Source organism: Rhinolophus sinicus, chromosome 2, assembly GCF_057876585.1.
Source record: "Rhinolophus sinicus isolate RSI-liver-muscle chromosome 2, RSI-T2T, whole genome shotgun sequence".
In the NCBI taxonomy this organism is placed as follows: Eukaryota; Metazoa; Chordata; class Mammalia; order Chiroptera; family Rhinolophidae; genus Rhinolophus; species Rhinolophus sinicus.
In genome coordinates, this window is record NC_142502.1 from 84,645,840 (window position 1) to 84,668,599 (window position 22,760).

Sequence of the window (22,760 nt, forward strand, 5' to 3'; positions counted from 1 at the left end):
TAAATTAATGTTTGTTATAGAAAAATTAGAAAATATAAAGAAGCAAAAAAGTGGCATTTTAAATGCCACCCAAAATGTATGTATCCAGAGACAACCACTCTTGAGACATGATTTATAGCCTTTCAGATAGTCTCATGTTGAGGGTAGGATGAGGTATGGGGAGCATGTGTGTGTGTATTTTATACATATGTATAATAGATCATACTGTAAGGGTTTTTATAACTTTATTATTCAGTAGTATATTATTGTTGTCAATAAACATACAGCATTATTTTCTCCATTGTCTTCAGAATAATTCATTTAGTCTTCCAGGCTATAGAACAGGGGTATCCAAACTGCGTCCCGTGGGCCAACTGCGGCCCATGATCCATTGTTAATTGGCCCGCAGCAAATTCCAAAAATATATTTAGTCTATTTAAATAAACCAGGTGAGGCAATACGTACTTCACCTCGAGTGAGTGGCCCAGCTGTTTGTGTGTTTTACTGCATATGGCCCTTGGTGAGAAATGTTGAAAAAAGTTTGGACACCCCTGCTGTGGAAGCATCCATAGGATAACTGTGTTTCTCAAAATGTTTGTTTTGTAAATGTTTGTTGTCCATCTGCTTTTCTCTGTAATTTTTTTTTTTTGTGGTTCTTTATCTCCAGCTGTGAAAATGGCTGGACTGTTTCCTCTTTGAATTCTTCTGTGCTGATCTGATCACTTATCAAAGTGGGGTCAGCTATTTCCTTCCTAATTTTAAGTGTCCATCCAGAGACATCACACCATTTTCAGTGAACTCTACTAGATTTTTATATAAAATTATTATCTGGCTTTAGAATTGTAGCATTTTCAGCTCCAAAAGTGATACAGAATATTTTGTTTAGAAAAAAACGTGGGATTTTTTTGAGAATTTTACTATTACCATCATTAGAGTGCAATTTTATTTTTCTTTAAAACCCTGTCTGGTTATGTAGTAACATGATATACTTTATGTGGTAACATGATACCCTTATAGGTATAGGTGTGAAGGAGAATTTATTTTGGATATTTGCATATATCTCAGTGGTTTTCATATATAGGAAAGTTAGGAACGCTCTCTCTGAAATCAGGTTGTCTCAGATTACATCCCAGTTCATCCACTTACTAGCTCAACGCCATTGGGAAAGTTACCTAACTGGTCTCACGTTTGTGTCCTTAGCTTAAATTGAGGATAAAATTATGTTCTCTATAATTTTGTTGAGACTAACTAGTACATAGCAAGTATTCATTATACCTTATTATTTTTTAATTACCATTTTCAAGTGTTTGAAAAGGTTAAGGGACTGCTTTATTACTTACTTATAGTTACTTATGTCATTTATTACATTTAATTATTTACTGTTATACATTAAAATAAATATTTTATGAAAGCACAGTTTCCTATTACAAGCAACCATTTGCTAACCTTTATTAGTTGGTAAAGCCGAGATTCTTAAATACGTGTCAGTAAGCACCAGGAGAGTGAATAATGTTATTCTGAGTCAGCAGTGGGGGAGGCATAGGAATAATTAAATATTAATGAACATAGGACAGCTACACAAAACATAAAATGTTCAGTGGATGCAAGATGTGATATGTTTTTGAGCAGGACATACTAATTTGAGTTTCCTGGAGATATTATTTCTGAGTTTCATATATATCAATATATATTTTATTTTCTTCTTTTCCTACAATTTCAAAACTTATTTATTAAATACAGAAGGCACCAAAAAAAGTACACACATTTTAAGAAAGGAAAAAACTGTTAAAATTGTAATACAATGAATGATGCTCTCATTCATTTGATTAATGCCATCTTTTGAGTGAACGTCATACGATACATTGCTACTGTAATTCAATTCAACTTCAAAAAGTAATATATAGATAACATCTTTTAAAATGTGTACATCTTTTTGGCACCCCCAGTATATGTAATTAGATTTTGGAGTAAGTTCAGTCTTGCAATTTGTTGAATTTTTTTATTGTAGAGAACAAAAGTAAAATATCAAAATTAAAAATAGAAACATTTCTCCGTCAGAAAACATTGAATAAAAAGAAATGATTTCCCTTATATTTTTTTATCTCTAATTTTTTCATCATTAAACCATGTATTACATTTTTTTCTGATTAGTTAATTCATTTATTCTTTTCTTTAGATTCCACATGTAAGTGAGATCATATGGTATTTGTCTTTCTCTGTCTGACTTATTTCACTTAGCATAATGCTCTCTAGGTCCAGCCATATTGTGGCAAATGGTAGGATTTCATTCTTCTTTATGGCTGCGTAATACTCCATTGTATAAATGTACACAGTTTCTTAATCCAGTTGTCTACCGATGGGCATTTGGGTTGTTTCCATGTCTTGGCTATTGTGTATAGTGCTGCAATAAACATAGGAGTACATACATTTTTTCGAATTAGAGTTTTGGATTTCTCTGGATAGATACCTAGGAGTGGAATTGCTGGGTCATAAGGTAGTTCCATTTTCAGATTTTTGAGTTACCTCCATACTGTTTTCCATAGTGGCTGCACCAATCAGCAATCCCACCAACAGTGCACAAGAGTTCCCTTTTCTCCACATTCTCGCCAGCACTTGTTGTTTGTTTATTTATTGATGATAGCCATTTTGACTGGGGTGAGGTGGTATCTCATTGTGGTTTTTCTTTGCATTTGTCTAATGATTAGTGAGGTTGAGCATTTTTTCATATGTCTGTTTGCCATTTCTATGTCCTCTTTAGAAAAATGTCTCTTCATGTCCTCTGCCCATTTGGGTTGTTTGTGTTTTTGTATTACATTTTTATTCCTCTTCACCCCTCCCCCCTGATAATAACTGTGAGCTAGAATAGATCTAATCCATAGAATATTTTGTTTGTTTAAAGTTACTGTTGGTAACAAATTTTCCTTGTATATCTCTTAAAAAATAGCTATTTAAGTCAGAGGCTTATCAACAACAGATAGAAATGGAAAGACTGAACCATCAAGCAGAGCTTTTGCTGAAGAAAGTAACAGAAGAAAGTGACAAACACACTGTTCAAGACCCATTGATGGAACTGAAATTGATATGGGATAGTTTGGATGAAAGAATTATCAACAGACAGGTAAATACCAAGACTTTTGTTAAGAATTTATAAAATTTCAATTTTACATATTAATGTAAAATAATTATTACCAAGTACAATTAGGTGATTATATATATATAAACTTTTGAAGCCCCTAAATTGTCTTATTTCATTAGAACTCTTTCTGCTTCTCACATGCCACTTTTTAACCATAAAGAGTTTCAGACTTAGAATGTAGAGGTTTATGGTGATTGGGCTTCATTGGATATGCATACAGACGTACGCAACAGGAAACAATTGATTTTTTTGCTCCTGTTTAATAAATGTATGTTGTTCATAGTATCAAATTTGTAAATGGATTTTTTTACTCTCTACTTTTTCTGTAGCATAAGCTGGAAGGTGCTCTGTTAGCACTGGGGCAGTTCCAACATGCTCTGGATGAGCTATTGGCGTGGCTGACACACACAGAGGGCCTACTAAATGAACAGAAACCTATTGGAGGAGACCCGAAGGCTATTGAAATTGAACTTGCCAAACATCATGTACGTAGCTGTCGTTGCATGTTGTTTCTTCTCCATGCTTTTCTAGCGTCATCAGCTTTTTTTGTTTCTTCATGCATTTTTCAAGTTTATAATTTTAACACAAGTTCGTATTTGACATGTGTAACTAAAGGTTAAACTACTTAAAACGTACTTCTTAAAAGATTGTAATTAAAATATTTTTCTCATTGTTAAAGGTAGTTATTAGCGAAAACAGCAAGGATGGGAAATTTCTGGCAAAATTTTGTTAGGACCACATGGCAAACACTGCAGGTTTCAATCCCTAATTATACCTGTCATTGGATTAATATGGTATAGTTTTAAAAGTTGTTGGGAATAGCCTAATAAGTCATAAATTCAAAATGTTGTTCTATTGCAGGTTGTGTGTATGTTTTCCTTCTAGTCATTCTTATTTCCATGGGTCTCTCACTTGATGATTGCTTGGCATGTCTAACTTATTTCTATCTGTCTATACATCTCTCATTATGCTGAGGTTTGTTCTTCTGTCTCTTTGTCTCTCTTTTCAGTGGCTTTTTGTATCTTAGTTCTTTTCTTTATGAATTAGTTTTTTTAAAAATATTATGTTTAAAAGAGTTTTTATGTATCCTGCACTTGATTTAAAGATAAATTGAAAATTTTTATCTTGAGATATATGCAACACAATATTATATTGTTTCCATCTTTGTGACACTTGGTTGATAATTCTTAATAGAAAATTCACTGTGTCATGTCAGTAGGCGTAATGAATGAAAGGTTATGCTCAGGAGAGTTTATCCTGACATTCGACAGTCTTTCATGAAACCTTAACATTCACATTAATTGTGGTATCTTATTTAAGGTTAGGTCCTAAGTCCTAACCTTATATAACTTGTTTTTTATTATAAAAAAGAAAATGTTTGAATTATTTTACATATTTAATAGCATTTTAAAGTGAAAGGTAGGTTTTTAGTACTTTAAGATCATGATATGCTTTTGTTTTTGACTATTCTTGCTTTAGTTCTCCTCTTTTCATACATTTCCCACAGTAATTATTCCCTAATTTAAATTTTCCTTCCTTCTTTGCCTTGTTCTGTCTGTATTTATAGACATTGCCCAACCATATTTGATTAAGCAGTTAGAACTTACTATATACATAATTGATATTTTCCTTATTTAATGTCTATATTATACCTCTGTTAAGAGCAATAATGCCTAGTCAGACTGACTGCATATAAACAGAATATGTTTATTCTTCTGGTGTGAATTTATAGCATCTACATTTCATACATGTAGCAATTGTCCTAATAGTCACATACGTCAGCAACAAGACCTTTGTAGAATACAGTAGAGGTGGGAAAATGAGGGACCCTAATCCAGTTATTTTGGTGGGGAATTAGTTAAGGATCTTTTATTTCTGTTTATCTATCTTTGAGCAGTTAGAAATAGCTCCTTTTCTCCTTTCATTTCTCAAAGGTCAAAAGTTAAGGGACTTAGAACTGCCAACAGGATTGGTGGAGTAAGGGATGAAATGTTTCCATCCCTCCCCTGCCTTTTTCTCCCTCTCATAGGCTGTGGCTTATATAGCGGGACTCGGGCCACTTAGAAAAATCAATTTTACAGAATTATTTTTTATATTTGGGCCATGAGAATATTTCAGTCTTATCTTTTAAAAGTGATTCCTATTGTTAACATGTCAGAGTTCATGCTTATTATAAAGGAGACTCCTTAGTTGATTTTAAAGTCTTTGAAAAATACTCCCTCATCAAATGCCTCAGACAATGAGTATATATAGAGAAACAGTGATCGTAGATGGGTAGTGCCCTTTACTGAAAATCCTCCCTGGTCTGGATTTCCCTCCAGATGTGATATGTTTTACTGAGGATGGGAAATGATGTTTCTTTTCTGTTGACAATCCTGAGTCAGTGAGTGGAGAGAAGGATTATCATTGACTTTCACTAACATTAGAGGAAGGTTCCTCCTCTTGTTTCCAAAAACATAACTACAGTCTTCTTGAAAGAACACTATTACTAAGCTCTGTTTGTTCTTTAAAGTGTAATTCTTTTCAGTATAAGAAATTGATCTTTTTAGCCTTGCTGTTGCTTCCTGCACTTACCGTTCTTGCCTCATGTTAGTGTGTTTAAGAGTTACTTATCTGTTCTTACATTTCCACTGTGTAATAGAATAGAAAGGCGTTATTTACTGGGTTCTGTAGTAAGCATTTCATATGTGTATTTTCTAGTAAAACAGCAGCTAAACTTTGGAATATTGGGCTTGCATGTCCCTGATATACAGTGAAATAAATCACTTTCCCATTAGTGTTAGGTACTCCCAAGATTCCTGTCAACTTAGCAGTTAGTTCTAGCACCATTCCAATGAGAGAAGATAAAAGAATATTCTATGATAATTTTTCCCTTTGAGAGTGCTAATTATAAAACATGGTACTGTACATCTTAGGAATGTAATAATTTTATATTTGAAAATGAATATATAGAAATAATAGCTTTTAAACTGCTTACTTAAGACATGAGGTTAAGGTCAATTAAAAAGAGATTGAATCAAATGAATACTTTTAGAATACTTAGTAATAGTTACCTTTGATTGTAATGCCTAGATACTTAATGTCATCGATTGCAAAGTTATTTTAATGGGAAGAACTTGCAATGGTCTCACATAATCATTTCAGGGGATATTGGTAGACGTGAAAGAAAGCTGCAAAGTTAAGGAAAAAGAAGTCCATCACTTTAAAACTTCATTAGTGTTAAATTTCTATGTAAATGATGTATTTGTTTCAGAGTATTTCATAACCAGGAAATAAAATAATTGCATTAAAAGTGATGTTAACATGTTACAAATTAGCATCCATAGTGTTCTCTTAATACTTTCAGGTGCTCCAAAATGATGTATTAGCCCATCAGTCCACAGTGGAAGCCGTTAATAAAGCAGGAAATGATCTAATTGAATCAAGTGCAGGAGAAGAAGCAAGCAGCCTTCAACACAAGCTAGAGGTTTTAAATCAACGCTGGCAAAATGTTTTGGAAAAAACAGAACAAAGGAAGCAGCTGCTGGATGGTGCCTTGCGCCAGGTGAATAAGAGAATACATTCTGAAACTAGTCTTCAAGACCAAAATAACATGGAATGCTTTCATTGGTTTACAGACCCCTGTTTAATTTTTGTACCTCAAGGAGAGGAGTAAAAATAAGTGGGATAAAGAAGAGTGCTGATGAGAACACAGCTCTCTGGTTCTTAGTGTAATAGTCTTGTCTACTAGCGCTCTCCTAAAGAAGAAACAAGTCTAGTGGCACCTGGCCCTCCTTAAGAAGTTATAGAGAGCCTTAGCAGGCTGAATTGTTTAAACCTTGTTTTCTGCTTGAAAGTGACAAGGTCTATGGGCCCGACTTAAAATTCTCTGTCACTCTAGGCCAAAGGGTTCCATGGCGAAATCGAGGATTTGCAGCAGTGGCTGACGGACACGGAGCGCCATCTGTTAGCATCTAAACCTCTGGGAGGTTTACCAGAAACAGCCAGGGAGCAGCTTAATGCCCACATGGTAAGTATGTTGTTTCCTACAGCTCTAGCCTCAGATTAAGAAACTGACTGTTTTGTGTGGGCCTTGGTGATAAATAAATCGGGGGAGAAGGTTTTACAGCAGAACTCTTGTGTGTGTAAGTGCTGAACACCATTTATTGATTACTGTTTTCAAGTCAGAGCCTATTCTTTGTTTCAAAGGTTAGTGAGTCAGTAGATGACAAGAGGTTTTAGAAGTCTAGATATTCTTTAGAAGCATTCCTTCCCCCATAAAATAATAAACTTGTATGGATAGTAATAAACATTGTGTAAATTATAAACTGTTGCGCCTTGAGTGAAAAGAAACACCCCTGAAGTAATCAGAATTGACTTAAAAATTATTGCTGTAAGCATGGTATCCCCGGCTTGTTTAATGGAAGGCTGGAAAATATGTTTTTCTTCTGTTAAAACAAACTTGCTTGTTTTTTTAATGGTGATACGGCTGTATCTTCCACTTCACACCTATATCAGACCTGGCCAACGGGAGGCTTGTTTCATTGTCCAATCTGGAACATTGTTTCTGTGGGCTGTTCCCACCCAGATTTTGTGGCACTGTCAATTCTTAAGGATAAGAAGGAAAAAATAATGAAACTTGAGACTCTGGCTTTTTTCCATAGAAATACAGACTGACAAACTAAATTTAGACTGCCTTTGATTTATTTACATTTCCTATTCATTTCCCATTATAATTCATCTCTAAAACTTCTAAGAGAAAAAAGTCTGTTTCAGATTTTGAAAACTCTAATTTTTGTACTTGTGAATTTTCATCAATCTTTTTTTAATATTCAAGTGCTGATAATTAGTATCTTACAAATAAAAGTAGAAGTACTTAGGGATTTGACAAAAGATATGGGCCATTGCACATTAAAGTCTGTATTTTTTTAGCAGATGTCTAATTTTGTTGTAAGAGCTTATTAAACCTGTACTGTTTCGAAATAATTTTTAATTTGCTGATTTGGAGAGGAAGTAACCATCTTTAGGTGTTGTGAAGAAACACTACAGCAGTAACATCTTATTCACTTCACAGTTGCCATGAGCAGTTAAAGTCAATCTTATTAATCCAGTATGGAATTTTCTAGAAACCTTTTATGTATGTTCATTGGTTTAGAAAATTATTGTTTGCAGTTTTGTTGTGGTGGTGGTGGTGGTTTGTGTGTGCACCACAACAGACCTATTTGTTCACTGAAAAAGTAATTGACTAAATCATAACTTGGGGGTGCTTGTCTTCCTTTTCCATAAAACCTAACTGACTTCCAGATACTTTCTTTTTTTCCTGGAAGTACCTGTGTAGCTATTACAGTGTCCATTCAGTATAAGTTTAATGAATTGTTGAACAAACACACTTGGAATTAATCTCTAATTACAAATATTTTAAAATGTTAATTTAAAAGAATATAAGTAAAAAATTGGAAAGCAGAAAGCTTATCTTTAGAATATTTTACTTTTAGGAAAATGTTAGGTATCAGTTTATTTGTTTTGGGTGGGGTATTTAGAATGAATTTGTTGTATAACCTGATATAATTTACCAGATTATAGGAATTCCACAATTTGAAGGATTCTAAAGAGCTATTGACATTTGTAATACACTTTTAGTCACATTCTTTTGGTTTGGTTGTGTTAGAAATCAAGGAAACCAGAAAACCTCACGGTTTCCTGAGATTTAGCTGTATTTAAAAGTTTTGTTTTAGGATTAAAAGCTTTTAGTAGGTAATATTATAAATACGTTTAGAAAGGTTTTTTTTTTAAGGCTTAACAAGTTTTGAGGCAATAAAAATGTTCTATAATTAGTAGTGATGGTCGCACATTCTTATGAATAGACTAATAAAACACTGGATTCTATACTTGAAAATAAGTGAATTTTATGAATTCTATTTTAATTTTTAAAATTATAAAGTTGAAAATGTTAGACATAGGATGTATAATTTTTCAGTGAGCTATATAATTTGACCCACATTATAATTGAATTAATGGACTAAAACTGGTCTTAATTTTTTACATGAATGTAATTCTTGTTTCATTGATTTTAAATTCTGAATTTGTTTAAGCAGTATATTTTTTTATATTCTCTATATTCTCTGCATTCTAGTTGAGCGCTTTGAAAATGTTATAAGTGAAAATAATATTTGCATAGTACCACAAGTTTGGCTTGTGTGATTCGAAAGTCTGAATATTCATGTTAAATGTCTCACTATACTGAGTCTCACTATACTTTTTATCCACTGGGTATCTTCGGAGCCCAGAATTAAATTATACCAAAAAATATTACAGTCGTCATGTCATAATCCAAGGAGAGACTTAGAGAACTGAACCCACTTCACAGAAGAGGAAATTAAGGCTCAGGGACGTTAACTTACTAGCCAAAAGTCACAAAGCTAATTGGTTACTGTACAGTGAAGTCTTTCTTGATGTCATTTAAAATATTGTTTCACAAACCTTACCACACCGGAATGGCTGGTTAATGATAGCAGCATTTCTGAGATTTGTAGGTAGACTGGGTATGGCTGTAGGTCTAGGTGTTGTTTCGATATAGTGAAAAGTTTGAATGTGTCGGTTATTCCATGTGCTGCATAGGGATGAACATATGATAAGGGGCAGGGCTTGATGACCTGGGATAAGAGCTCTTGGATTTTATTCTCTTAAAAATGATATAACTTGGGGGGGATACTATCTCAATTTAGGAGATCTGTGCTGCCTTCAATGTTAAAGAAGAAACATATAGGAATCTGATGCAGAAAGGCCAACAGATGCTTGCAAGATGCCCCAAATCTGCAGAGACAAATATTGACCAAGATATAAATAACTTGAAAGAAAAATGGGAATCAGTGGAAACCAAACTCAATGAAAGGAAAGTATGTGCCTTGATTAATATAATAGAATAAGTGTTTCAGTTGTTTTATTTCAGGGGTTTTACCTTATCTCTGAGTAGCATGATCAGTGGAATTTGTCATGATCCATGTTGAAATTTTCTTAGTGTACATTAGGAGGTTTGTGGGGTTAGTTGAAAGTAGTATTCTGACTTTACATAGAAAAGCAGAATTAAAGGTATCTATTCAAACATAGATAAAGGGATATCATAGATCTGTGTTACTAGGTATATTTTGAAATTTGTGAACCACTCAAATTCTGGATGGTTAAATAATTCTATTTTAATCATACTTATTAAGCAAAAGGCTGTATGTAAGGGGAGGGAGAGCGAGAGATCAAGAGAATGAGATAATTGTGTATATGTAACAAGCACTTACATAACAAAAATCCGTGAGAAGCTCACTGACAGAGCATAAATATATTTCATAGTATTTGGATCCCCAAAATTAATTGTATGAATGTCAAGTTTTCCTTTTACAGATTCTGTTTAGTAATTGTGTTCTGGGATTAACTGCCCCCAACCCACAATTTTAGGTATATTAAAATGTTTTTAGCTGCAGTGAGGGATTTGGTTTGTCAGTATTTTAGTGAAGGCCCATTACATTCATAAATTGTTTAGAAAATATAGATTACACGTAAATAAGTATCGATGGGAAAGAAATCTGCTAGAGAGTGGTTAAACTGGGGGAAAAACACCCCTTGAAAATCATCAAATACTAAATAATCTGTCCTTGCAGACTAAACTGGAAGAGGCCCTCAACTTGGCAATGGAGTTCCACAATTCTCTCCAAGACTTCATCAACTGGCTTACCCAGGCTGAACAGACCCTAAATGTAGCCTCTCGGCCAAGTCTCATCTTGGACACAGTCTTGTTTCAAATCGATGAACACAAGGTATGCTATTACTCAAATGGATAGCTTTCTGATTTTAGACCTTTTTAGACAACAGACTGTTTTAATGTCAAAAGCATGAATTTGGTAGTTTGACAACTTTTTTTTGTCCTTTGAAACAGTTTCAGCTTATGACACCAGAAGCATTTTCAAGATAGGTCAGTTTTTCGTTTGTTTCTAATTATCCCCCCCCTTTTTTTTGGGAAAGGTCTTTGCCAATGAAGTGAATTCTCACCGTGAGCAGATAATAGAGCTGGATAAAACTGGAACACACCTCAAATATTTTAGTCAGAAACAAGATGTCGTCCTCATTAAGAATCTACTTATCAGTGTACAAAGTCGATGGGAAAAAGTGGTTCAACGGTTAGTAGAAAGAGGAAGATCTTTGGATGATGCAAGGAAGAGGGCCAAGCAGGTAAACCGTTATAAAAATTCTCTGAACTTGGCAATAAATCAGTTCTAGCTGTTGCAATACATCGTATGTTATTAAAGTACTTTTATCGCAGGCTGTATTAGGTGTAACAATCATGGCATGAAGCCATGATTTGGTGTTTGTTTCTTAACGGGGCTGTGGCCTAAGTTTGCATCATGACATCACTTTTTGACCTGGCAGCAACTTCAGGCCCTGGAGACTCATTTGGAAAAGACTGATTATAGCTTGACTTCATAGGTAGACTATTAACATTAAAGCCCAAACAGAGACTCAAAACGTTTGTTGTTGGGTTTGTGTGTTTTTTTCTTTGTCCTTTTAACCTCCAGTCTCATACTCAGAGTGAGACATCATACGTTGTTATATTGCTACTTTTTGTTTAGTTCTGAAGCCAAACTTTCTTCACACACTATGAAAGCCGAGAGCCAAACATGCAGCCCTCTAGACAGCTCTCTGAAAGGGCGGATTCTATGTCTGAGTTCACCTCTGAATCTGTACACTTGTTGGCAAACCTCTGTTTCATTTCTAATATCCTGATACAGCTCCATCTGACTTTAAATTGTTTGAATCTCTTGGGGCAGCTTTTTCTTACATCTTCCTTCACCTGTTATTAATATTCTATTCTAGACTAAACACAGAGAAGTAAAATTATGTCTCCTCCAAGGAACAGAGAGATGCACCCACCTTGTTTGATATATATCTTTGATTTTTACTAGTAACTAGAAAGTGTAATATTGAGGCTGAATTGTATAATAACTTTTTGCCCCATTCAGTTGCATTTGTTCATCATTGGTGTTGAACTCCATTATTTTGGGGAGCTAGGCTCAGTTGGGTGATGCAGAAGGTGTCATGGGAGTCAAGTGTTTCAGAATTTAAAGCTGTCAGGGTAAGTTTTTAAAGGCTTTAGAAATGACAAATTGCATTGTTATAGGATTACATACCATATATCCCTTTTTGAGTGGGAGGTATGAGATGTTCAATGTTATACCTTCTCCATTTAATCAGTTTTATTTTCACAATTTGTTTAACTAGCTGTATACGGTCTCCTGTTTTCAGTGCAATAGTATAACATTTCTTCTGTACCAGTATGTGTTGTACCGGTAGTTTTGGAAGTAGGACCAGCCTTACTTAGAACCTATGTGTTTATATCATTAAACTTACCATCCAACTGATGTAGCCTGTGCTACTTATTTGTAGTAAGGTTATTTGTAGCAAGATTTCCTAGCACCATGACTAGTTGTACCTTTAATTTATTTCTTATTCTTCTAATATTTCAGTTTTTGGCTCAGATCTTGATTGATCGTGGTTCTCCGACTTTGACAGTCTCTGTGCCTAGTTTGGCCTCCATGTTTTCATGTTTAAATTGATTAAAGTTGTGGGAGGGATGTGTAGGGAAAGCAGGTTTGTCTGAGAATCTCTAGTGTGCTCTTGTAACTTTGTGATTTTGTGCTCTTACTGTGTTCTTTTTGTAAGAAGTGTCTTTTTGTTATTTCATTGTTAGTGTACTTTGATAGAAAACACATTTTATTTTGATTACTCAATAGAGTTTTTGTTATGTATCTGTTCACTTAAGTTTATTATGAGTAATAATTTATAACCAATTTCACAATTTGGTCTCCAGAAATAGTACCCACTAGCTCTCGATGATAAACAGAAAACAGACTGTGGGTGAAATTAAATATATGTAGCACCAGACTATTTCAAGGTCATAGATGCCAAAGAGAATTATGTTTTGGTAGAACTCAAGCATTGTGGGTGTTCTTACATATTAAACCATATGTGAAGCACAGGCAATAATTTGAGAATTTGATAGCAGCAATAGAGATGTGAACTATCTTTGTATTAAATAGAAATGAAATGACCTCTGTTTGTCCTTGTGCCTTCTAAGACGAATTTACAAACTTTATCCTTCTCTCTCTCTCCCTGTTTGTTTCTTTTGCTTAACATAGGAATTAGCAGCTTAGAAGTAAACCCAGATCTGTCAAGAGACAGCAGGGAGCAAACAAAATTCTCTGAGAGTTTATGTTACTTATTAAGAAAAAAAAAAAAGGAGGAGACATTGTCCCTGCAGCTCCTTAACATTTCTATTTTTGTTAAAGTTTATGTGTTTGAATGAATTATAGCAAAGTGACCATGGGGCAGGACCACAAAAGCCAAGTGTTAAGAAGACAGTTGATAATCTGCTGATGAAACTATTACTTTTTTCTTCTTCAGGAGAAATGTTGTTTTAATAATTTTCAATATTTTCATTAATATTAATTTATATTTTAAGTATATATTAGATTTCAAATATAGCGAGTATACCAGAAAATTTGCTGGACAAAATGTAAATTTCTTTCCAGTTCCACGAAGCTTGGACTAAACTTATGGAGTGGCTAGAAGAGTCAGAAAAGTCTTTGGATTCTGAACTGGAAATCGCCAATGACCCAGACAAAATAAAAACACAACTTGCACAGCATAAGGTGGGTCTACAATTAAGAAAAACATGTGGTGTCATTATATGTCTCAAGATCACTTGTAAATTCTTACTTGATTGTGTATTTATTCATCACTGGAGAAAAAAAGGTTGTTCAATGTGATCCCCATTAAATTGGAAAATAGTTGCCCTTCACATTGGTCAAGTGGCAGTATCTTTACTCTCCAGTGACCATTCCAATATGATCCAGAATTAATGAATAAAACCTACAAAATTAAAACTGGAAGTCTTACAATCTAAAACATGTAAAGGATTTATAGGGGTTCAAACATTGGTATTTCAATTTTTCACAACTATCTTATCTTGTAATTTCTTTCATAGACCAGGTAGAAGATAATTCCATGGCAAAAAGTAATATAGATTTCACCATATAGATTCTTTTAAACAGTACAGTGGGGAAAATTGGTTTCTCCTTCCTACGTTGACATTTTATTGTGTATGTGTCAGTATATGAAATTCCACTCCATCCTTACCCTCAAAGACACACAGTCAATGGCTTTCTTGTGTAGACTAGAAGATGTAGAAATATTGTGTTTTATGTTTTCTACCTTTTCTAGTCTTACTACATGACATTCAAAGAGCATTTCCCTCATCCTCCTCAAATCTTTTGAATTTGGGTCTTTCTACCATTCTGTTTTGTAAAGTTATTATCAGCCCTCAGGCTAAAGATATGGGAAAAGGAGAGTGGTTCCTGAAAACAGTTTTATAGTTTTAGGTATTTATATGTAAATTATTGCTTGGTACATGATAATTGTTAAAAGATTGGAAAAAAAATGGAGCAATATAAGGTCATCATCAGAAAATTCTAGCCATCATCTTCACCCAGGTTGGTTACTTCCATTGGTGATTCTACCTAATCTCAGGGTTGAAATCCTAGGATGGTGGAAGGAAACATAGAACAACTGTTCTTTGGTTACATGAGGGCTTATGAATGGCTTGTTCTGCTGGCACCCTGCGCCTGTGAGGTGCCTCGTCTAATACTGGCAGCGCAGTGACAATTGGGCAGTACCTTTTCTTTCCCTTCTCATGGACAAATAAGAGCCTCCTTTTCAGTATAAAATGCCTTATTTGAACTTGAACATAGAAGTTGTATCTTGTAGTTGTATGAAAGTATATCGCATATTGAAGTTAGAGAATCCTAGAAATAAGAAGTTGCAAAGAAACCTGTTAGGGTCTCTGTTTTACCTAGTCTGACCTATTGTCAAAGTCACCATTTCTTGAAGATAAAATACAAGGTACATTCAGCCAATTTTAAAAGAAGTGGTTTCTATTCATTATTTGGGTACTCTTTGTCTTTAAAAAGTTTTCACCTAGCCCACGTCCACCTATAACATTTATTATGTGTCTGCTATGTGAAGAAAATCTGCCAATACCATGATTCTAAAGCTAGCATTCTGCTTAGAATAACATGAAAATAAAATATTTATAGAAAACGAACTATAGAAATAGTGTGATATTGTAATGGTGTTTATTGCTTAATAATTCCCAGATGTAGTTGCCTCCTAGTACAAGGCAAAATAAACATTGTAGTCATAATAAGACACTTAACATGTCTCACTTTTAAAGGCAATAAAAAGTTATTACATAACTGTAACTGAGATTATCTTGGAAAATTATACATTTGCATAGTATTTTAGTATCTGGTGTGATTCTGATGTGCTTGCCAGGATTAAGAATTACTGTATTAGTGTTCCTGTGATTTTCTGAGTTTGTAAGATGCCTTTATGAGTTTGTAAATTGACCTTTATTTCTTCTCATCCCTGAGATCATATATTCAATAGCAGTTCTCATTCTTCCTATTACATACTTATAAACACACACAGAATATAACGAGGGTTCTACAAAGGCGATATCCCTGCTTGAGAAAAGCTTATAATTGAGTTGTGGAGAAAGAATAGAATTCACCCCTTACATACACACACACACACACACACACACACACACACACACACACATTCACACAAAAATTAACAATGTAAAGAGTAGCAAAGCATAGATGCTATTTGGTACTTGGAAGAGTTGTCTGTAGATCTTCTGAGATTTTGAGAGGTTATTATAGAGGTGGAGAGGAGGGGGTAGGCTTCCGAAGTGGTAAAAATACAATGAGCAGTAGGTCCAAATGTAGGAATCGAGAGACGTGGTTCTTATTTAACCCTCATCCTGGTTCACAGATAAAATTACATGTGACATCCTGACTTACATGTGACTATCCAAAATGTGTGACAATAAATCTGTTTGACCAAAAAAAAAACAAAAAAAAAAAAACGGTAGTAAATTTAAACCTGTACATTATTGAATCACTCTGTGTCCTTACCGGACCTGTAGTTACTCAGAGTTTTAACTCAGAATTTTCCTCTCCAAACTGTGGGATTTTCAATAGTTTATTAGCAATTCTATTTTACCATAGCTAGCCTACTGTTTGTGGCTTATAGCTACAAAATATTCGGGATTTGTTTTGTTTTGAAATTATTTTCTTAATAGTAAGTACTCTCAGAGACACCTGGCTTCTGAGAAAAACAAATCCTTCAATTTGAAAATATACCAATTGTTTTCTACCCTTGTGTATTCCTGTGTAGAACATAGCACTACACTATCTGACTTGATTATTTGCTGTCTCTTCGGTGGTTAGACTCCATTTATTAGGGATGTCTCTTTTAATTCCTTTCCTATTTGTTTATTAGTCCTAAATAGAAATGTACATCATTTTCTTGTTAAATATATAGGAGTTTCAGAAATCACTTGGAGCCAAGCATTCTGTCTACGACACCACCAACAGAACTGGACGTTCTCTGAAGGAGAAAACCTCCCTGGCTGATGACAACCTGAAACTGGATGACATGTTGAGTGAACTCAGAGACAAATGGGATACTATCTGTGGAAAATCTGTGGAAAGGTAAAATGTTGTTTAAGGCAGTTTGGTTACTTTGTAGACCTCTTTCGAATACACAATAGTGGTACTTTGCAGGGTATTTTAGGAACCTTAAATACTTCATCTGGAGAACTTAGTACCCCACTTACACCGTACCTGCACTGAGAAGGTTTTGCTGTTCATTATTACTTATTTTTAACTGCTCAATTCACGCAAAAGTGATAACACTCTCCAAGCTTCTGTCATCTCATACCTGACTACAGCAATTGCCTTCTGACTGGTCTCCCCAGGTCTGCTACTGTCCTCCTTAATCCAGTTTCTACATAACTACTGGGGGGGGGGGGGCTTTTAAAAATGTAAATAGAATTTTGTCACCCACTGCTTCATACCCTTTAGGGACTTAATATTGGGCATGAACTAAAACATAGGCTTCTTAATGTGGTTTCACGGTCCTGCTGATCTGACCCCTGTGTTCCTTTCCATCTTCCATCTACCCCTTTCTACTCTTCCTCTTTCTCATTACACTTCAACCATGAAGGCCCAAAACTTATTTCAAAGTTTTTTAGCATTTAAGAAAGTATAATAGTACTAAAAGAGTTAAAATGTCTTAGAAATGTTCTCAAATTTTTCATTGATCCTTAGTCTAATTACTTTTGTCAATATCAAGACTAAATAGAATATTATACTCAATTCTAGGGAATTTTATAATACGTTGTGCGTGTGTGTGTGTGTGTGTGTGTGTGTGTGTGTTTTGAAATCTTTAAAATTTCCACTCTCAAATGGTTATATGCTTTTTCTAATGTCATATAGTCATGTAAATGAATTTCATATAAATGGCTTCACTGATATGACATTCTTGAAAAGGCGAAAAATCAGTGATGGCAGACAGATCTGTAAATGCAGGGGACTAGAGATGGTGGCAGGCTGTGACTATGAAGAGACCACACAAGGGAGATTTTTGAGATGATGTATCTTGATTTTGATGATAGTTACATGAATCTACACATTTATTAAAATGAATAGAACTGTATACCTAAAGAAATTAAGTTTATTGTATGTTCATTTAAAACCTAAATTAAAAAAAAAAATTAGTTAAAAAGTCGTATTGTCATGAAGAAACTGAAAGGTCATTGATTTCCAAATGTGATGATAAGCGAATTTTCCTGGAACAGATGCCTTGTATTTAAGGAATAAAAGAGAAAGTATGAGAAAAGGTGTTGTTATTTTCTAAGGAAAACAAAGCAACAGCAGTGAATACCAATATATTGTTTGTCCTCTTGAGTACTGCTCAAACTTCATAAATGAATTTTAGCTGTTTGGATGTATAGGGCAGCTTTTTTGTTGCTCAGATTGATTTTCCACCTTTCCCTGCAGACAAAACAAATTGGAGGAAGCCCTGTTATTTTCTGGACAATTCACAGATGCCCTGCAGGCCCTCATTGATTGGTTATATAGAGTTGAACCCCAGCTGGCAGAAGACCAGCCTGTCCATGGAGACGTTGATTTAGTGATGAATCTGATCGATAATCACAAGGTATTGTTATCTGGGACATTTTATTGATCTTACTTGATTATTCTGAATATAGAGGAAACTATAACCACTTAACTTAGCCTTTTAAAATGTAGATACTATATATCATACTACATAACAGTCTTTAATATTGAAATACATGTACATTTGAGCAGAATCAGGAAACCAACTTTAAATGATATTGGAAAATTAGTATCAATGAAATATTTTTGTTTTTAATTTCTAGATCTAAAACCTTTTAGCTCTTGGAAAGTGATTTGGTTCTCTGGTGCTTTAAAACATGATTCAAGAATGTTTTACTATCTTTTTTTATTCATTTAAATAATTATGTAATATAATTTAAAATCGTTCAGTGACCTAGAACTTGGTCATTGCATAAGTGAATAGATTTGTGACATGATCTGTGGGGGTCATGATCAGCTGCTTTTCTTTTTTAAAAAATATATTTTGTCCTTGCTGCTTGAACTACAGCAATCTATGTGACAACAGCATATGCTGTGAGGGATTTGATTATTACTTTAAGAAAATTGGTTTCCTTGCAGTCTCCTGATATTGTATGTTAAACTGTTGTGCAAATCAAAGGTCATATTTGAGACGTCCAGCTGATACTGAGTGTAAGGTCCTCAAGTATGATCAAATGCTGTGTTACCACATAAAGAACTTTGAAAACAACCTGAAGTGCAGTAGTAATGTGGAATGGTTGTATCAGAGTTGACTTTATATTAGGTTGGTGCGAAAGTAATTGTGGTTTAAAAGGTTAAAAATAATTACAAAAACTGCAATTACTTTTGTACCAACCTAATATATAGCTATCTTACAGCATTCTACTTGAATGTTGTATTTCCCCTTTATAGTTTTTGAGTTCAAAACATTATTTCATTAAAAACGTTCTGTTTATACTTTCCTGGTTATGCTATTTTGATCTTACCTGGGTTTTTTGTTGTTGTTGTTGTTTTTTTTTTGTTTTTTTTTTAAATATACGTAGTTGCTCCTTTTGCATATTTATTTCCCTTATTCTGGTTCTTTTATTTCATTATATCCATAAAAGAGAGTTTGTTATTCTGAATATTAGAAAATAAAGGAATAGATGAGGAACATTGATTGGGCCTGCAAAAATTAAAAATTTAAAAAATTATGTTGCTTTGCCTATATTAAAACCAATGTTTTGCGCATGATTAATATAAACTTTTCCATTCCCTGGCATTCATTCAATGAGTAATGAATAGTGTAATGTTACTTTTTACATCAATGCCATTTTTGTAAGCTCACTGTCTAAATATTTACTCCCCTAGGCACTTGCCAGGTTTTTTTTTTTTTTTTTTAATATATTAAGGGTCATCAGGAATGAATTAATCATTCAGCATTAGTAATACAATTGGAAGGCTCAAGAAGTTTAAGTTTACAAAGTACATTGGAAAGGCAACTCAACTCTTGGACTAGTCCTATCACAAATAGAATGTTTAGACACTGTACCCTCTGTGTGTGTGTGTGTGTGTGTGTGTGTGTGTGTGTGTGTGTGTTTATCTGCAGGCACATCTCGTTTAATACTATTAGAGTGAAATCAGCAAAGAATTTATCACACTATTTTTTCATTGTTTTTGATGGGCTCTCTTTTATGAATGATCTGCGTATCAAAATAGAAACCCATGGTTATAGCCAAAATTATAAAATGTGCTTGGGAATACTCATTTGTGATGAATTTTTAGAAAAATAAGTTAAATTTATTCTATACGTGAAGTTGGTTTTTTGAAAGATTTAGTTGCATATACAGAGTCTTGGATCAGAAATGAAGAATCCTGGGCTCCTTTCTTAGATAAAATCTGTGGCTAAAAGAAGCCAGTTTAGCTCCTGGCACATCGAAGTTCATCAAAATGCAATGGGAGAAAAGAAACACAAAATTTTTACTCCAATGTGGCAGATAAGGATTTCAGCTTCTAAAATTAGACGTTATGAGTTAGTACTCAGGATGCTGTGAGAGGTGAAAAAAGCGTGTTACAGAAAAAAGGGACTATGTGCCAATTCCCTATGAAACTCCCTGCCATTATTTCTAAGGACTGTGTGAAGAACCCAGCATTGCTTAGTTGTTAGATACGTTTAGCTGTTAGATACGTTTACTAATTAAGAGTAGTATGTTAGCCAACACTTGGTACTCACTAACGATTTGAGAGGAATTGGTACACCATATTAAAGAATCGTAGAAAAAAAGGAATTTGATGCTTGTGTATGTGAGTGTGTGTGTGTGTATGAAATTGAAATGAAGAAACGTGGCCACCATTCTTTAAATCCAATGTGTCATTTAAAAACTAAGGTTACTCACTCAGGAGAATTACAAGATCGAGCAAATTTATACAAGACTGTGTTTGTAACAGTGCTTTGACAGGAGCAGGGTCATGTGTGATCTACGGATGCTGTGAAAAATATGGGTCCTTCCACTGTAGGTCTTAGAGATCTGAACATGATGTTATGTACACACATGTATTTCAAACAGGATGGTACTTGTTTTGGTTTTGTAATGTAAAAATGAATTTCTATAAAAAATAATGGTTTTCTTAGGGCTTCCAAAAAGAATTGGGGAAGAGAACCAGCAGCGTGCAGGCCCTGAAACGCTCCGCCCGAGAGCTCATAGAAGGCAGCCGAGACGACTCCTCCTGGGTCAAGGTCCAGATGCAGGAATTAAGCACACGCTGGGAGACTGTGTGTGCACTTTCTGTATCAAAGCAAACACGATTAGAAGCAGCTCTGCATCAGGTAAAAGTCATGTAAATTTTAGCTGGGGGTAGTGACAAGGTATTGAAGCCTCGGCAAGAACTGCTCTCGTGAAGAACCGTGAGACTCCTCATTTCTTAACCAGGACAATCACAGGGAAGGAGACTCTTACAGCATCATTGCCTTGCTCCTTCCCCCCATTCTGTCCCCCAAGAATTTTAATTACTACAGAGGGAGGCTTTCTAATCCTCACTGCTGCTTGAGTAATCTTTCAGCTTGTGTGTATAATGGGCTGCCACTCATCTGAAATCAGATTATTCCAGTGGTGAATTATTCTTCATATAGGCCTTTCCAACATATTAGATGTGTCCTTACATTTGTAAAACGCAGCGCCATATGCCTTTGTCTTTTTAATGGGAATAGTGCATGCAATTGCTTGATTTAAATATAAAACTTGGTTTTCACGGAGAGGAAGGAGCTACTACACTAACGAGCATATCTGGGAATCTTATTTGGGGTGTGTGTCTGTGTGTACTGCTAGGCAGAGGAATTTCACTCGGTGGTACATGCCCTCCTGGAGTGGCTGGCTGAGGCTGAGCAAACCCTTCGTTTCCATGGTGTTCTCCCAGACGATGAGGATGCTCTTCGGACTCTCATTGATCAGCATAAAGTGAGTCACGTAAATGCTAAGTAAAATTAATGAGAAACTCCAAGTAGAGAAAATAGACTCATGATTGCAAATATCAGCTGCATGAATGCTGTCCTTCCTGAAAAGTAGTTGAAGGTCTGGTACATTTGAGAATTTTCCAGTGTCCTCCTTGCTTACATAAGTATGTCCCCATGCCCCTATACACAGGTATGTATAGCTATCTTTTTATGTTTTCTTTATAAAGAAGGTGGTTATTCTAAAATTAGTCACTCCGTTTCCTACCGTTGGGAAGCACATTGATTTTTCTAGGGGGTTACTTGGCTTCTGACCCACATTGGTCAATTGTGTTGCACTTCTATGTGCATTTCAAAGAAGGAACTTAATGAGCAGTTTGGCAAAATTATACCTTTAGAATTGTCAATTAATAATTTCGACATTTGTAAGCAAGAAAAGGAGGAAATTTAATAACTGACCTTCAAATTTTGTTTTTAAGCCTCTGCCAATTCTGTTTTTAATCAAGAGCCATCTTAAATTCTTTTGTGAATTCTGGTATAAATTACAAATTTAAAAATTGAAATAAATACATATACTTTTGAATAAACAAAAATCTGGCCTTTGAGTTTCAGATCAAGATCTTTCCAATGATAATACATAGAACTTGCAAAACTCTTAAGAGAGTGGTTTAGGTAGCTCTTAACAGATGTTTTTTAACCTTTGACTCAAAAAGTCAGGAATTTGCAGTGCTAACACTCAATGCAGTATTGATGTTATCATTTCCAATTAACTTGAAAGGATCTGTTTAACCACCGAGTAACCTCACCTTTCAAGGTAAAATTGGAAATACATCATTATTTCCAGTGTAGCATGGGTTACATCCTTTACAGAGTTTTCTTATTTAATTACTACGCTCTCTCAATGATGGGTTATTTAAGCCATAGCAATGAAATGTTGCCTTGTCGTTAATAAAAGTGATGTGACCTTGTATGGTATTATCTGGAGGAATGAAATGCTACATACGCCATTTAAAGTTGAAGCTAAAATAAATAAATAGATAGATAGATAAATAAATATAAATAGTTGAAGCTAGAATGTAAGAGTAGGAAAATTACGTCAAACTTACTATAAATTTTTTTTATTCAGTTCCATATTTTGAAAATCTAGTTTAGATTGTATTACTGTTGGCTGATCAGCAGCCAGCATTGA

General features: G+C 34.5%; 1 protein-coding gene across 32 annotated transcripts in view; it reads left to right on the forward strand.

Annotated features, from left to right (window-relative positions):
• The window catches only part of DST (dystonin), a 428,859-nt gene that overhangs the window by 385,518 nt on the left and 20,581 nt on the right, over window positions 1–22,760 (forward strand). For all 32 annotated transcript variants that reach the window (XM_019734620.3, XM_019734625.3, XM_019734626.3 and 29 more), the window contains 12 exons: window positions 2,924–3,097; window positions 3,445–3,600; window positions 6,462–6,659; window positions 6,996–7,124; window positions 9,820–9,990; window positions 10,744–10,899; window positions 11,105–11,311; window positions 13,669–13,788; window positions 16,526–16,695; window positions 18,046–18,205; window positions 20,756–20,950; window positions 21,450–21,578. In XM_019734620.3, coding sequence (XP_019590179.3) covers window positions 2,924–3,097; window positions 3,445–3,600; window positions 6,462–6,659; window positions 6,996–7,124; window positions 9,820–9,990; window positions 10,744–10,899; window positions 11,105–11,311; window positions 13,669–13,788; window positions 16,526–16,695; window positions 18,046–18,205; window positions 20,756–20,950; window positions 21,450–21,578 — 1,965 coding nt within the window. The remainder of the gene's footprint in view (window positions 1–2,923; window positions 3,098–3,444; window positions 3,601–6,461; window positions 6,660–6,995; window positions 7,125–9,819; window positions 9,991–10,743; window positions 10,900–11,104; window positions 11,312–13,668; window positions 13,789–16,525; window positions 16,696–18,045; window positions 18,206–20,755; window positions 20,951–21,449; window positions 21,579–22,760) is intronic.